Source organism: Alligator mississippiensis, chromosome 11 (assembly GCF_030867095.1).
Source record: "Alligator mississippiensis isolate rAllMis1 chromosome 11, rAllMis1, whole genome shotgun sequence".
NCBI lineage: Eukaryota > Metazoa > Chordata > Crocodylia > Alligatoridae > Alligator > Alligator mississippiensis.
This window is the reverse complement of record NC_081834.1, coordinates 15843365-15859559: the sequence shown is the minus strand read 5'-3', so window position 1 is coordinate 15859559 and position 16195 is coordinate 15843365. Positions and strand designations below refer to the sequence as shown.

General features: G+C 44.3%; 1 protein-coding gene across 1 annotated transcript in view; it reads right to left on the bottom strand.

The window, feature by feature from the left end:
• Positions 1-15875, bottom strand: part of ABHD17C (abhydrolase domain containing 17C, depalmitoylase) — a 57508-nt gene extending 41633 nt beyond the window's left edge. The window contains exon 1 of the mRNA XM_006275589.4: positions 15004-15875. Within this exon, the coding sequence (XP_006275651.2) occupies positions 15004-15596 (593 nt within the window). The 5' untranslated portion in view covers positions 15597-15875. The remainder of the gene's footprint in view (positions 1-15003) is intronic.
• Between the last annotated feature and the right edge of the window lie 320 nt (positions 15876-16195).

Sequence of the window (16195 nt, the reverse complement as noted above, 5' to 3'; positions counted from 1 at the left end):
CCCCCCCAAAAAAAACAACAAAAAACAACACAACATGCACACACTTTTACTAGTAACAATACAGCTTCACCTTGGTTTGGGTGTACCAGAGACCAGGAATTAGACTGAGTTAATGGATCTGAGCAGCCCTGAACATATACTTTCTGCCTGTAACTCAGGCTCTTTTTATCCCAGGAGATCAAAGCAAGTGGGTATGGCTTTTTAGCTAGCAGTAAACCCAAGTTCAGGAGGGGAACTGTATAACTAGTCACAATGACCTGCTCAAAATATTTCAGAAAACATTCTACCCATATTTATCTTTATTACTGTGACTTGTAATTCCCAAGATTACTGCCACTGAAAAGTTCGTTTTTAAAATGTCTTTCTAGTCTTTCATGCACATGCTAGGGTTTTGTCAGTCTGTTTCACTGTTCTATCCGTGGTGGATTCCATTTCCCAGGCTCTGCACAAAAGCATCATTAGTAACAAAACTAATGAATCAAGAGTACAATCAAAAAAACCCAAACAAACGAGAAGCATATGGAAATAAAAGGAATGGGAAAGAAAGTGTTATGATATGTGCAAAAAAGCCACACAACAACCCTTATCAAGAGTTGCGGTATGCACGTACTATTGCAAGATGTAATACTCGAAGGTGCTTTTTCAGAGAAGAAAAAAGTTTGAAGTTTGTTTCAGAAGATTTGAACTGATCAAGTCCTACAACTGACCAGTCCAAAACCTGCTTGCTAATATGCTGCAAATACAAATAAAATGGACCGTACCATTCAGTTTAAATTGTCTGCATAAATTCAGTTTAAGCAGACAGTGTACCAATATTTAAAGTAATTTGGGAGTGTTCTGTAAAAATATTTTATCCCTTCCGAGTTCCTAGATGACACTGCATACCTTGCAAAGGGAAAGCTTACCAGGCATGGATGCATGCAGCATTTCATGGCAGTTGGCTAATAAGTGAGGCTCAGTAGTTCTTAAAGCAACATTTATATGAAAGACACACATCTTAGCCTGCTAGCATGCTAAGATTTTCCTGAAAAGAGAAATGTAGCTTTGCAAAATGAGTTACTTTAACACATTAATAATATATTTAAAAGATAATAAATACTATATATTCTCACCTTGATGACCAAATGCATATTTATAAGAAATTCACTTCCAGGACAGTTAGGAGCTTAAATTTAAACAAAGGAAAAAAAAATAATTGAGATGAAGGATGCTTTAAGTACTTCCCTCCAATTTCAAATATTTTACCTAGCTTAAATAAAACTCTACCTACTACACTCACATTTATCATTAATGACTCCATCTGGCTTCCACCTATGTGGAAGATCCTTTATTTGCAAACTACTTCATTGAACTACTGCAGAAGCACTTTGCGCAATACTGAGATTCTCTTATGAATCTGAAAGCACTCGTTTCAGCTACCTGCCTTTGCCTCAATTTTTTTATTTGGCTAGTTTCTGCTGTTTGATATGACCACTGTTTGCCTTTGCCTCTTCTGGTCTTTAGCCAGCATACACTGCTACAAAAGGAAGTCTTTGAGACAAAAGCCTTTACTTTGGTTTTGTGTCACTGCTCCTGGTACTACTGTTTGTAGAGATGGATCAAGGAAAGGCATCGCTAAACCACTGTGGGTGCTAACAGATGTGGGGAAAAAAGAAAAAAAAAAAAATGTAAAGAGTTTTACCAGAAGCAGCAGCGCGTTGGTTTGACCCGGCTCTGCAGCATCTGTATAGATCGGGTGCTTCAGCAGGTCTTTTGTCACTTTAAGCTAAAGCGGATTCAATCAGCTATTAGATAAAAATGCCAAAAAGCCCCACTAAAGTGCCTGATCTATAGAGATGTTGGGAAAGCCAGGTGCAACTAGTATGATGCCTCTTTTGGCCATCAACTGGGATCAGTGCTGGAACATGCTGAGTTTAAAGTAAAGCAAGGTTTTGTTTTTCCCCTCACATCTGCAGGCAGCCTGTTGCGCCAAATAAGTTCTAGGCTGTGTTTGCATCCTACTGTGATTGTTTGCAGCCAACCCAAAGTTATGCCAGAGAGTTTGTTTTATACAGAGAAATTCTAGAAATTAGGGCGTTGAGGTAAACTTGAATATTCCTCTCCAATCCTTTAAAACTTTCTCTGTGTGCTATTAATTCCAAAATGTGTGCTCTTTTATGCCAGAGAGCAGTTTCCTCATCTCATATTAATCCACTCCATTTACAAAGTCCTGTATTTCAACTACCAGACACACAAGACAACCTAAAACTGGGGGCAAAGGAGGGAGGGCAACTATTAGCTTGATTACCAGATAACTGCTAGCCCTGATGACCCTGGCAAGAAAAACCATGTCTTTTGTTAGCTGAATAAAGTAAGGGTGCACCAATATATTGGTTGCCTATCGGATCAGCACCAATAAGAGGGAAATGACATTATCACTTATTGGCTTTTTGGGGGCTGCTGTAGCCAATAATGCTGACCCATAATTATGCCTTCTGGCCAGAGCCCTGAACACCTGGGCTCTCTCTCTCTCTCCCACCTCCCCTTCCCCTTGGGGCCGGGGCCCTCAGATTTCTTGAGAAAGACAGGTTTCCCCTGGCAGGCAGGCAGCATTCTAGCCTGCAATGGTCCTGCTTGGGGCTGCTGGGAGCAGGATGCAGGAGGCCCACATGCATGTGGCCTTGAATACAGCCAGGCAGCATGGAGATCAGCTCCCTGCAGGTAAGTCTATGGAGGGGAAGGGGCGTGACCCTCTGAGGAAGGGAGCAGAGTAAGGGTTGGGGGCACTGCCCAGTTAAGAGGGAATATGGGATCCAGGGCAGGGAGCAGGACTCAGCCATGGGCAGCTCATCCAGGTGATGTTGGGGGGAGGGGGAAGAAGTTAGGAGGGACTGTGTGCACCACCCCGAAAGGAAGGCACAGGGGGAGGCATGTACCCCCCATATTTGTATGCAGGGCAGATACGGATTGCCCATTGTGGGCCTCCTACTGCCACATGGGCAGGGGATGCGTGGCCAACCTGGGGCTCCTAGGGCAAAGAACCCCAAGCCTACAGCAGGCAGCCTGTCTACCCTCACCCCTCTTGGCTGTGCTCTGGCCATGGTGGAGGGGGAGGAGTGAGGAATAGGAAGAAGAGGTGGGCATGTATCACCTTATCCTCAGCCCAGCCAGGTCCTGCACTTCCTGGGGCCGGGTCCATTCAGCCTCCCCCACAGGGCATGGAGCCTTGCCTTGCCCTTGGCAGCAGCAGCTCCATAAGGGAAAGGGGCCCTTCCCCCTGCTGGAGTCCAGCTCCCAGAACCCGGGGCCCAACTGCAGGGGAGGAATGACCCATTTTCTCCAGGCCCAGAATAGTCCCATCACCCTGCCCTGGGCAAAGGGAGGAGTGTGGAGCCTGGCCCAGAGACCAGCCAGCCCTGGGCAGCCAGGAAGGATCACACTTTCCCTCTCAGCCCTGCTGGGATGGCTCAGGCCTCTGCCCCTTAGCACTTTTACTTGTGCTCCAGGGATGGGGTGGGTGCTTTAATTAGAGCGGCTCTCAGCCACTCTAATTGAAGTGACACAGCATCTTATGTATCAGCAGCCCCGCGTTTAAAAGTGGTGGTGGCAGCATTTGAACTAAAGCTCATTTGAGGAGCTTTAGTTCAAGTGCCCTTGCCCCCATTTTTAAAGCACCAGGACACTGATGCATGTGATGTAGGAGGCTGCTTGAGCACCCCCCCCCCCCCCCCCCCCAGGCTTATTTATTTCAGTAGTTTAAAACGCCTTGTATTAGTACTAAATATTGATTATCAGATTGGCATAAACCAATACAGTTGGTTAACCATCAGGTATCAGTATCAGCAAAAAAAAAAAATTTTATTGGTGCACCCCTACGAATAAAGTTCTATCTAGGTATATTTCAAACACAAATACAGAGCTCATCCCCATGTCCTCAGTCCTACAGTTTTCATAGGGGAAGTGCATCTTAATTAGACAAGACTGAATGCAAGCCTTTACTCTTATTTTCTGCATCATGTTCAAGCTTCTCATCCTTAACTTGGACCCCTTGCATTTATCTGTCTAGTCTCCATCCTCACTTCAGCAGAATTCCTCCCAAAAGCTGCGTGAATCTTCCCAGCACTTTGTCCCTCCAGCCATCCATCACCTACAGACACATCCCTTCTTTAATAAAAAAATTCAATACACAAGTTTAGTAACAGGATTGTCAGAGACTAGCATTTGGTAACTTACGTAATCCTTTGGGCTAGAAGCTATGTCTGTACGTTGACCACACTAGCCAATACAACATTTTCATCAACTGCTTGATTTTTTGCATCATGGAACAGGATGAAGTTGTCGTGCACCTGAGCGCTTGGTCAGGGAAAGGCTTCTTGCTACTACCATAAGTACCAACCTCTCAGTAATGTTAGAGGAGGGGCTTCACCTGACATGTGCCAGATAAAACATCGTTATTTGTGAATTCAACAGTTGTGTTTTAGTATCATACAAGGTTCCCCCCCCCCCTTCCCACACCACCCCCCTAGCATGTAAATACAGATGCAAGCCAAGTTTCCCATTGTTTCTTTTTCACATTATTGAAAAAATTAGTCTATAGGCTCTTCACTAATATAGTTTAAATCTGTGGCCACTTCATATTTCCAAAGTGAGTAGAGGCAGGGATCTCATAACAGCTGCATTAGAAAAGGATGGATAGTCATACAAGTCGCATCTTTCAAACTGACAAGTACCTTCAACTTTTTCAACTTTCACTAACAAGTAAAGTTATAGCAGATCATGAATAATCACCCCCACCCCAAATCAACTACACATTGCTGCAGCAGTTTCCTTCCTCCTCTTAAAGCTCTTTACAGAACTCTTGCTCCTTTTTAAAAAGTAAGGAGAAGAATTTATCTTCCATGTTGCTGGGTTTTTGGTTGTAGCCCTGTTGGTGTACAGGCATAGGCAGGCACGAGCTTTAAAGAGATCTTTCCAGAACCACCCATTCTAGCCTTCAAACAAGCACCAAACCTCGCTAACCTCATGACCAGAAGCAAACTCCCTATGACCCAAACCACACCCAGTGGATCCAGATTGTGCCAGGGCAAGAAATGCAAAACCTGCCAACACATCTCCACCACCCCCACTATAACTACACCCCACAACAGAACCATTACATTTCTGGAGGTGCAGATGTAAGATCCAGGAATGGTAATCTCTCATCTAGTCCGCCAAGTGCCCTGATGGAAAAAGTTGGAGAAACCAAACAACAACTGTGCACCAGAATGAACGCACACTGGAAATTTATCAAAACCAGGAATACTAGACTACTTGCGGGGGCACACTTCTCACAGGACAATCGCTCCCTCTCCGATCTCTCAGTTCTAGTCCTCAAAGTGAACTTACAAAACACCTTTTGTAGACAAGCCTACAAACTTCACTTCATAAATCTACTGGATACAAAATAAATCACAGACTCAACACAGGCATCGGTTTTATGAGGCATTACAACCTGCCTGACATCTGATTCATCAGGTACCTGCCTGACCTCTTACATTCTTCTTTTCCCTCCATCTTTTCTCCCTTCCCCCACTTTTCTGCCCTTTGTCTCCCTTATTTCCTACCACTTCCTTCTTCACCGAGAGCCTCTCTTACCCTGTATTATTTCCCCTGTAATATTTCCATTTGACCTTTCTTTTCCCCTACTCTCTTCCCCCCTCTCTCCCCTGCTTCACCTTTGGTTTCTTCTTTTTACCTATTTATATTTTCACTACATCTTGTCGCACTTTGAACTTCTCTCAGTTCTGTTTTCTTGATCTCCTACTATTTTCCTTTTCACTGACAGCCTCTTTTCTACCTTGTATTCCATCACTGTAATGTCTCCCCTCAACCTCTCTCTCTTTTCCCCTGCTCTCTTCCCCTTCCTCCTGCCCCCTGAGCTTTGCCTTTTGTCTTCCTAATTTCTGCCAATTTACATTTTCACTCCCATCCCTCCACACTTTTAGCTTCTCTCATTTCTTGGAGTCTCAGACCAGCACAGACTCCCCATGCCTGATGAAGGCTGACTGCACCTGAAAGTTTGCCAAGAACTTTTTTCCAACTATTCAGCTGGCCTAATAAAAGATATCACATCTACTCAACGAAGCTTGCCTGCCTAGGAAAAGAAGAGTCACTTGTAGGAGCTTGAAATGATACCTTTCTGAATTCCTTATATGTCAAGTTACTTTTGAATACAATGTGGCTCTGGACGGAGGTAATTTAACTGATTCAGAGTGGGAGGGGTAGCTGCTATGCTGTAATTGCTGCATGCTCCTGTAGTAATACGGAAGAGCCAAACAGAGTTACAGCTGCAGTGGTTTTGGTATTATGTGCTGGAACACGCAGATGCAAGACCTACATAGCAGTCACTAATCAGCCAGTATTTTTTTGTAACCACAAGGTAAGCCTCGGGCACACGCTCATTTGGTGCTCTACAGTATTCGAAGGGCTACTCCACACCCAGAAAGAAATCTACCCAGTTTTTGTGCCTAAGAAACCAAGCCTACTATGAATACATACTACCTGGAGACTGATTAAATTTTTACTTAAGGGTGTGGGGACAGGGGAGGGAGTTATTCATTAATGTACTGTTGGCTTTTGGTGGAGTTTCTTTTGTCCGCCCATTTATAAGCACCACATAATTTTGCGATGACTACATTCTTTGCAAGTTTCACCAGAAGTCATTTTACAAGCTAGGTTTCTGATATTCTGTTCATGCATACTTGTTACACAGTTTAAAGGTGGGGAAAAATGCTATTTTAAAGACTTCCCTGAACCAGCAACTCCAAACAGCAAGGGAGAGAGAGAGATTAGACTTCATGCAGCAAGTGACATTTCCTCAAAATTACGTACACTTGCCAAAAAAACCCATTAAAAGAATTGTAGAACAGAAAGAGACCTAAAAGGGGCCGGGGGGGCAAGCACAGTGTTAACAACTTGCTTTCTATAGTGGGGCTGGTGGACTGATGCAGCCATGAAAAACTTAAGGAAATGCAGATCTCACAAAAACCTTTTGCCCAATTTATTTTTACAGCTTCCTCCCTCCGAAAAAGCCCCTTTAAAGTGTCAGTGTGTCCTCAAAAACCAGATGCTGACAGCCAGCCCATATGTTCCTTGTGGTTTTAAGGGTCCCCCCCCCCGCCCCAGTGAAAGTTCGTGATCTGTGTATCCTTGCTTCTGAGGCTCCACATAACATTACTAATCGTGTTTTACTTGAGCACAAGCAGAAAATGGCAGTGATGCGGTTGTGAACTAAAACACCTTTGAGGTGTTCAAAAGTAAGCCACCATTTTCTCCGTGCAGATGCGCATTTCGCCACTTATACAACTGCGTGCTGCAGCACAAGCATGTGTACAAATGCCCACAAGTAATGAGCAACTGTAAGTTTAGCTGAGCACTTAAGACACTCCATGGTAACATGGTATGTCAAAGCATGCAGTTTTATATTAAAAATAAATAAAACCATTAGTCTATACAGCTGCTGCCCAAAGCCACACTCTGTCAGGTCACTCCAGTCTAAATGCTGCAATCAGTCTCTCTCATACCCCATGAGCTAGCCACTTTATGCTGATGTTCTGTTGAACAAGCATCCTGAAAGGTCATATGTCAGTTCTCTACTAAACAGAAAGGCATGCATTTTCCTTCACCTTCCTCATGTATTTCTCGCTATTTAATCCACCGTATGACACTAAAGGAAGAATTTTACTTCAAGTTGCTCAGTAAGTCTCCGGGGGACACTCCAGGACCATTCAGAGACCTTTACATCCAGTGCTGTAATCGTGTCGGAAACAAACCCACGACCTTTTTATGATGGCAGGATCAACTAAGATGACCAACTCATGCAGTTCAGGCTGCTGAACTGAAAGACTGCGTGTACCCAAAGTAATTAAACATGAAAGTCAAATTCAGTTCTCTTTTGATTATCGTTAACTAGTGAATAAAAGCAATGCTGGTTTCAAGCCACTCTAGGCAACAGAAGTTTAGTTTAAATTTTCATTGTCTGCTGCAATGGTACAATCCTGATAGAAATGTTTGAAATGAGGTTTGATAAGTATCAAAAACTTGTCGCTGAAGTCAAAGAGAGGAATCTATACAAGGTGACACCTGACATATATACTTATTGAAAAATGTTTCCTAGAACACTGTTTAAGGATTCTGTGCTCTCCCCCATGGAAATAACTTGAATTACTGTGCTCATTGTGTAGCTGTATGAAAGTCAGCTATATTAGATTGCTCAAAAAAAACAAAAACAAAAACGTAAGACAAAATAAAATTGAATGCAATTCCAACTGCACTATTTAACATGGTGTAGGAATTCACTTCTTAGATTTTAGAAAAGATCATTTCTCCAAAATTCTAGGATCACATCATATAATCCCTTGTAGCTACCATACCAAGATCTCTAGAAATACCAGAAATGAAATATACTATAGGAGACAGTGTATACACTGTATTATATTATTAATAAAGGCATTTTAAGTGTGAATCTTAAGTTTTTTATCCTATGTATCTATATACAAATATGGGATGATGCAATTCTAATCCCATATAATATAGCGTTAGAATTGCATCACCCCATATTTGTACAATATAATCCTATTGTTTATCCTACATATACAATAATGCATGTATGTAGAACAAGCAGATGCCAAAAGAAGGTATGGGAAAACACTAAAAATTTCCATTTGTTGGAACTTTTATAATGGCTATCAAAAGTGGGAGGAAAATCCAACCCCAATACAGAGGAAGTAACATCCCATTCCCCATTATCAAGAGATTTAAGGCTTCAGATGAACAAGAGTTACACCAAGAACAGGGAAGTAGCTTATGTAAATGCATTTTTATGGTTCTGAAACCAGTATCTTAAACAGCAGTAATAATAATAAAAACCTTCAGCAATTACTACATATTAGTTATTCGCTGGTTCACTTATGACATGCACAACTCATTTCAGAGATACAAACAGGTGTGGTGCAACTTGTAGGTAGTACTAGAATGACTGCCAGAAAAAAAGGACTGGAAAAAACAAAGAAAAACAAAAGCTGTGCTTCAAATGATCAAATTACACCAATACCATACCCTTGGAGAACATTTGTGACCAGGGAGATTGCTTCCAACATAAGTTACTCCAAAGACACATGCTTGAGAGAAGGTTGGAGTTAACCCAGAATGTTTAAAGAGTTTTTATCATCTTCACATTATAAACATGTCCCAATAACTAGCTTCTAAAAAGAGAAGTAAAAATTATTCCAAGCTAGTTCCTAAAAAGGATTTTAATGGATTATGCTGATTAAGTAACTGACTAGAGGATTGTTTTTCCTCAACCAAATGACATGGTAAAGACAAGATTTCAAACAAGAATGAAATTAAAATAGGAGTGTAGTTCTGATAAAAATAACAGCCATTAATAACTGGCAAAAGAACCAACAGCAAAGTGGGCTATAACTTTCTAGTCAAATTAATCTCCCTTCTGATTTACTGAAATTGCTATAAATTACAGACAGTTAAATTATCTGCTATGCTAGTTACAAACCTTCTCTGACTTATATGAAAGTAGCTCCAAAATTTGGCAAGACATTTGGCAAAAGGAAACTGAACTAAGAGGGATGAGAAAGAACCAGTATTGTTGTTCTTCAGTACCCTGTATACAGTAACACTTCAAAATTCAAGAGTACATAAAAAAAAAACCCAACAAATTCTGTTTAGGGGAAAGTTCCAAATTTACCATAAAACCTAAATAAAAAGGAAAATAACCTCTTTATCAAAAGCTCTTGAATTCTATGTCAAAAAGTCAGATTTCTTCAGTGCTGACATATGGATGAAGAGAACCAGAAGATCTTTACTGACTGGCAATATAAATGGGAGTAGCATTGTTCTGCGGCTGGGTTACGGGTTGAGAAGACATACATAAATAAACTGTTCTGCAGATTTTCTGATAAAGTCTTTCAACAATTCACATACAAAGTGTTTTGACACTATTTGTATATAAAAAGCTTGTTGAAAATGGAAGATAGTAGAGCTGTTTATAACGTGCAGTGGGAACAAGCATCTGAGTATTTCATAACCCACTAGCTAGGGACATAAAATGGTACTCAAAAGCATTTCATAAACAGAGTATACTCCCTTCATACATTTCACAGCATACCAGATAAATCGACTGATGTGTTATACTTGGAAGATATACTTCAGAATCAAATATTTTGGGAAAAGAAAGCCTTCTTTCCTACGTGTGGGATTTTAAAATCACTTCACAAATCCTTCCTCAGGAATACAGAGACCATACAAATCGATTCAATTATTAAAACATCTCTCAGTCACCATATCACACTAGCACTGGCTGAAAACCATGAAGAATAGGAGGGAATCGATTCTGATTTATCCATCATTCACTTCAATAATCAGATCAATAACTGTGCAAGGACCCATGAGGTCACTTTATAAATTTTGTCTAATTTATTTTCTATTGAGTGAAACTGGACACAGAATTCAACTCAGAGATTTAACCAAGACATTTAATTAAATATCATGATCACAGTAAGCAACAGTATGCCTATTACATCTCCCCCAAGCATTACAGTCTGCAACTGCCTGAAGTATAGTAAAAACAGAGAAGTAGAAATAACAAAGAATAATGATGGGAGGGGGAAAGGAGAAAACGGTCATGGTTTTGCGCACAAGGATTTAAAAACAACATAACCAAGCCAAGTAATTGTAAATAAGTGTCTTGCCCATAAATCTACTTAAAATAAGATAAAAGACTGGTAAAATATTTAATAAGTTAAATAAAAGGAATCATTCTGTGCAGCCACTGACCTAAATCAACAAAAGGCAAAGACCAATTAAAATCCATCTACCCCATGACAAAACACAAGATCTAAAATGCCTTCTATCATGCCCAGTTATTTCTGATGCAAATAAAAACCAAAAATAGACTGAGCTTACTGAAATAAAGCATCCTACCCATAGAAAAATGCCACTTGAACCTATAAATCTGACAATTATCAGTGAACAGCATTTAGGTGCTGGATGGATGTACATTAATCAACTGGAAGCAGATTTATCTGAGCTGGAATCCTCAGTTTATGAGCACAAAATAATTACAGGGGCCCTAGCAATCACTGTTACAATTAAAGATACAAAAATGGATTTCTATTATAAACTCATTTTAAAGAGTTATAAATTACTTGCAAACATCTGCCCTGGACTGAAGGACAGTTGCTGTTTTAAAATTTATAATTGGGCAAAAACCCTCACCAGTATTCCAGATTATTTTGCTTACTATCAACTAAAAGACAGAATTTTTACTCCCAATGTATGCTAAAAGTGTGCATGCATGCATCTAAAATAGCTGACACTGATGTTTGAAGAAAGATTTGTGAACACATGCTGAAATTATTTTTCATGCATTTTATTTTCCCCCCGTTACTTATTCAAACATAAAATATTAAAATGCAATCTGTTTATATACATTAATTGTATAAAGTTTGATGGCTCAATATGTACTGTGTAAATATGAAGAGGTAAAGAAAACCCAATTCCCATGACTTGATCAATACGGTCAAGAATACTGACCCACATATTGCTTGGTCATAGTTGGGTCATTATAGTTCCTGACAGTTGTAATTTATCTCACATCTGAGTCAAATGTTAAGACCCATATTGGCCCATGTGACTGTGGCAACCCTGATCAAACCTCATGACACTCTGCCAGCTATACAAATCTGATGGTGGCATTGCAGAGATGCAATCCATTTCCTCAAGAGCATTAGACTTGTTAACTAGCCTTAAAGTGGGCTTATAAATTGTTGCTCTGAGTCAGCCATATGAAGGAAGAAGGCCCATATTAGTCTAATAATTGAAGAATATGCCTAATATGCTTTTTTAAATTAGTTTCTACTTTATTAAAATTAATTGTATAATTGCACTTTACAAGCGACTGCCAAACTCAGATAGAGAGAAATTCAAATGTGTATTCAGTGCTCCCTTCTTACAGATGGAGTTATTTAGCACAACTTTGTGATCTTTAGGTTCCATGACTACTACTCTTAGTTTCATTTGACACTAGTCAAATACTTCATTCTTTGAACATCACCAATACTAGCAATCGTGAGTAAGAGTCAACTTCCAAACCTGTAGCGTTTTGAGACGGTAAATTCTGCAGCTCTTCTGAAGTCACCAGTGATGCTCTGAGATTTACTGAAACACTAGAGATTCTTTAAATACTTCGTGTAGTCTAGCTACTATGGGAAACGACACATTTTAGGACTTGGCTTAAGTTAGCCATAGAGTTCATTACACTATATGGACACTTTACTGACCAATGGAATTTTTTTTTAAAAAAGGTAGAAATCAAGACAGATCAAGAAAATCAAGAAGATTTTCAGGCTGACTCCATTGGAGTAATTTCTGACACCATCTAAGGTTCAAGGGGATTTGATCCCTGTACTGTACTGTTACAGATTTATTTAAGTGACAAATGGGTTCCAACTTCGTCAACAGTTAGATTGGCTTCCCCCCCACTGCAATGCAACTGTCCCTCTTGCAATGCTGGCTATCAATCTACACTGTGGCTGTAAAATTGACTGAAGTCACATTAAGCATCACTCTTCTGCTTAGAAAATGCTGGCCAGAGCCATTTAAAAAATACCCTTTTAGTTTGTACTCAGATTCCCCACCCCCCAATAATGGAGCTTAGATATGGTAGCATCTGATGCTTTTAACAAATATCACACATGTTCACCAGGGACCATTTCCTCCTCTCCAGTAGTAAATCAAAGAAGACACACACATATGCCGAGATGCATGCATCTCTGCCAGAATCAACATGTGTCAAAAAGATGCTAAGCTGATTATAACATTTTCTTTAACTCCCCAAAGCTTTACCAATTTTAATGGAATCTATAAATGGAATATCAAGATATGAAAGGTTCAAGTGCACAAACTAGGTCCTCCTTCAATGAACAGCCACATTAGTTTTTTAGTTCCTTTTAAGAAGTAACAGGGGGTTTTTGGTTTTGTTTGTTTGTTTGGGTTTTTTGGGGGCAGATAATCAAGTATACGTTAAAGAAAGCCACAAGACGCGTTTAGATCAGTGAGTTCCACCTGCCACAGGCAAGTAGGTTTTTCCCCCTCTTTTTAAACATGAAACAAGTCATGTTGGATCGCAAAAGGACATCTGCACCCAAGGGAGGAGAACTCAACATTCTGCCTTGGGTGCTTTGGCTCCCCATGCAGAGCACCTCAGATAGGAACCAAGAGCCCACACACCCAGCAGGAACCTGCCTAAAATACAGCGGCTAGGAAATGCTAAACAAGTGGGTGCATCTGAAAGCTCTCTAGAGTTAAAGCACCTCCTGCATGGCTACAGAATGGTGTTACCCTTCATCTGGGATCTGCAGCACAGGTGCCTCCCACTTTTTTAAAGAGTGGAGTAGGGCTCTCTCTGACTTCACCATCACCGCCTCTTTGTCTCAGCATCCAGTAAGTAGAGAACTCATTCAAGAAAGGGTAGATGTCACCTCCATGTTGAAACTAAAACAGATTCAAACCCACACCCAGAGTGTCCCAATCACATTGGGACAGGCAGTGCACTCCCCACTGAAGTTGTGCCACCGTGGAGCAAAGAATTCATTCACCAGGCCAGGGAGCGCACAATTCTGTAGTCAAGTGGTTACCATACCCACCTGGGACATCCCGTTTTCCAGTCCCTGTTCCCAGCACTGTTTCTATAATTTTACCCAGTTGCCAATTACAAAAATGAGGATTCTCAAAATGCTCCTCAGTAACTTGGAAACTGAACTAAGCATGCTCACCAAACAAGTAAAATACCGACAGCAAAACAAGAGACCTGAGGGGGCAAGCTTCCCCATATCCATTTCTTCTGTCCCTGCAGCACACTTTGCACTGGACCCACACAGGCCAACAGCCAAAGGCAAGCTGGTAGTTTAGCCTGGTAGCATCAATCCCCAAATCCTCCATGTCAAGAGGAAGACCAAATGAACAGTCATGCTAGTGACTGTTTGAGGTATGCACCTGCCCCTTTGGAAGTCTGTGAAATCACCTCTTTGTTTCACATGGGTCATGTTGGTCGGACAGGCTTCACAACCCTGCTGACAAGCAAGCTGTGTAACCAGACTCTTTCAGCTGTAGGGTGGGAAAGGAAAGACTTGTGGCTGTGGACAGTCTGCCTGTCAGCAGGGTTGTGAAGCCTGTCCGACCAACCTGACCCGTGTGAAACAAGGAGGTGATGTCACAGATTTCCAAAGGGGCAGGTGCATACCTCAGTCACTAGCATGGCCGTCTCTGGGAGCTCATCTTGACCAAGGAACCAGTAACTGTGCTGGGTGTTTCAACACCAATTACATTCAAACTTGGCCCCTAAGGTTTGATGGTTCCTTTGTCAACAATGTTCAAACTTGGTCCCTAAGCCTGGCCCAAAGTTTGTCGCTAGTCCCGTTTTGGTCAACTAGTGTAACTGCACCAACGCAAACCTCACGCTTTGATTACATGGCGACTGTTCCTAAACGAGCTCAACCCGAGACGAGCTCAACCACTACAAGTCAAGGCTTCTCTCGAGCCGTCAATGCAGCTACCTCAGCCGCTAGTCACAGGCGGTCAAACCGGCCCAGACAAGGCCCGAGAAACCTAGACCTACGATCATTGCGAACAAAGCCCAACCCGCTCCTCATACGGTGTTCGTTGCTGGAGTCTCCAAACAGGACTTGAAAACAGACACCATAGCAGGTCGATGACAGGGCAGGGGGACACCGAGCCCCCTCCTCCGCACCCTCGGCAGTTGTACGTAGATGACGGACGCGTATAGGACCAGATGGAGATGATCCTCCCTCGGGCAGGGGGTCGGACTGGACGACCTCCAAAAGGTGCCTTCCAGCCCAACGCCTCCGCCTCATCAGGCCGCGTCTTCCCCGCCCAGAGCAGCAGGGCGCTGGACCGGGCAACCTAACCGCTGCCGCGGGAGCAGCGCGGGCGAGCCGCGTGGCCACGTACCTGGTGCGCAGGGCCTGCCAGGCGGCGTCGATGTCGGCGTACAGGTTCTTCTCGGAGGGCTTGCCCGTGCTCACGCCGTAGCCCGAGTAGTCGTACGAGAAGACGTTGCAGTTGATGCGGGAGCCCAGGCCAATGTAGAAGCTGCACATCTGGCCCAGGTCCACGGCGTTGCCGTGCGAGAAGAGCAGCGTGTAGCGGCCCGCGGGCGCGCAGCGCACGAACATGCAGCCCAGGCGGTTGTCGCGCGCCGTGCGGGAGAAGAAGACCTCGACGGCGTCCAGCTCCCGCTGCGAGTACTGCCAGTCCGCCCGCTCGCTCAGGTGCAGGCTGCAGGTGCCCGCGCCTGGCGGTGTCCCCGCCACCCCGGCCCCTGCCCCGGCCCCGGGCCCTGCTCCAGCCCCCGCCCCCGGCCCCGCCGCCCCGGGCCCGGCCTCCTGCTGCGGCTGCGGCTCGGGCGGCAGCACGGTGTAGGTGGGCTCGGGGGGCAGGAAGGCCAGCTTGGCGGCGATGCGGCTGGGGCAGGGCGGGCAGCAGAAGAGCCAGCACAGCTCGCCCAGGGAGAACCCGTTCATCCTGGGGCCTTGCTCGGGCATCGGGGACGCTGCGCGCGGCCGCCCCCGCGCCCCGGGGGCCACGAGACCCGCCCGAGGGGCCCGAGGCCACGCAGGTGCCGCCGTCCCCGCCCCGCGCTCCCCGGGGGCTCAGCCGCGCCAGCGCAGGCGGGCGCGCGGGCCGCGGCACGCAGCGGCCATGTCCCGGCTCCCTCCGCGCGCCGCTTCCGGGGTAGGCCGCAGGTAGCGGCGGGCCCGGCCCCGGCCCCGCCGCGCGCTGCCCCCAGGCGGCGCCTCGAGGTGACCGCGCAGCCGGGGCGGGCAGGGCCGGGGCGGGGCGCAGCGGAGGTGCGCGGCCCCTTTAAGAGTGGCCGCGTCACGTAGGACGCGAGCCCCGCCCCCGCGCACCTCCGCTGCCCCGCCCCCGCGTGCTTCACCTTTCGCACATGCGCAGCAAGGGATGACACCCCACCAGTCCGCTATTGTGGTGGGGCATCGTGCTCTGCTGCGAGGGGCTGGTGCTGCGCTGTCTCGGTGCGGCTGGTACACCTGCCGGGGGAACAAGAGATACCAGGTTGACCCACAGAACCTCGTGTGCCTCTATGCCTGCAGAAATCCCAGTCCCTGCACTGGAAACCCGC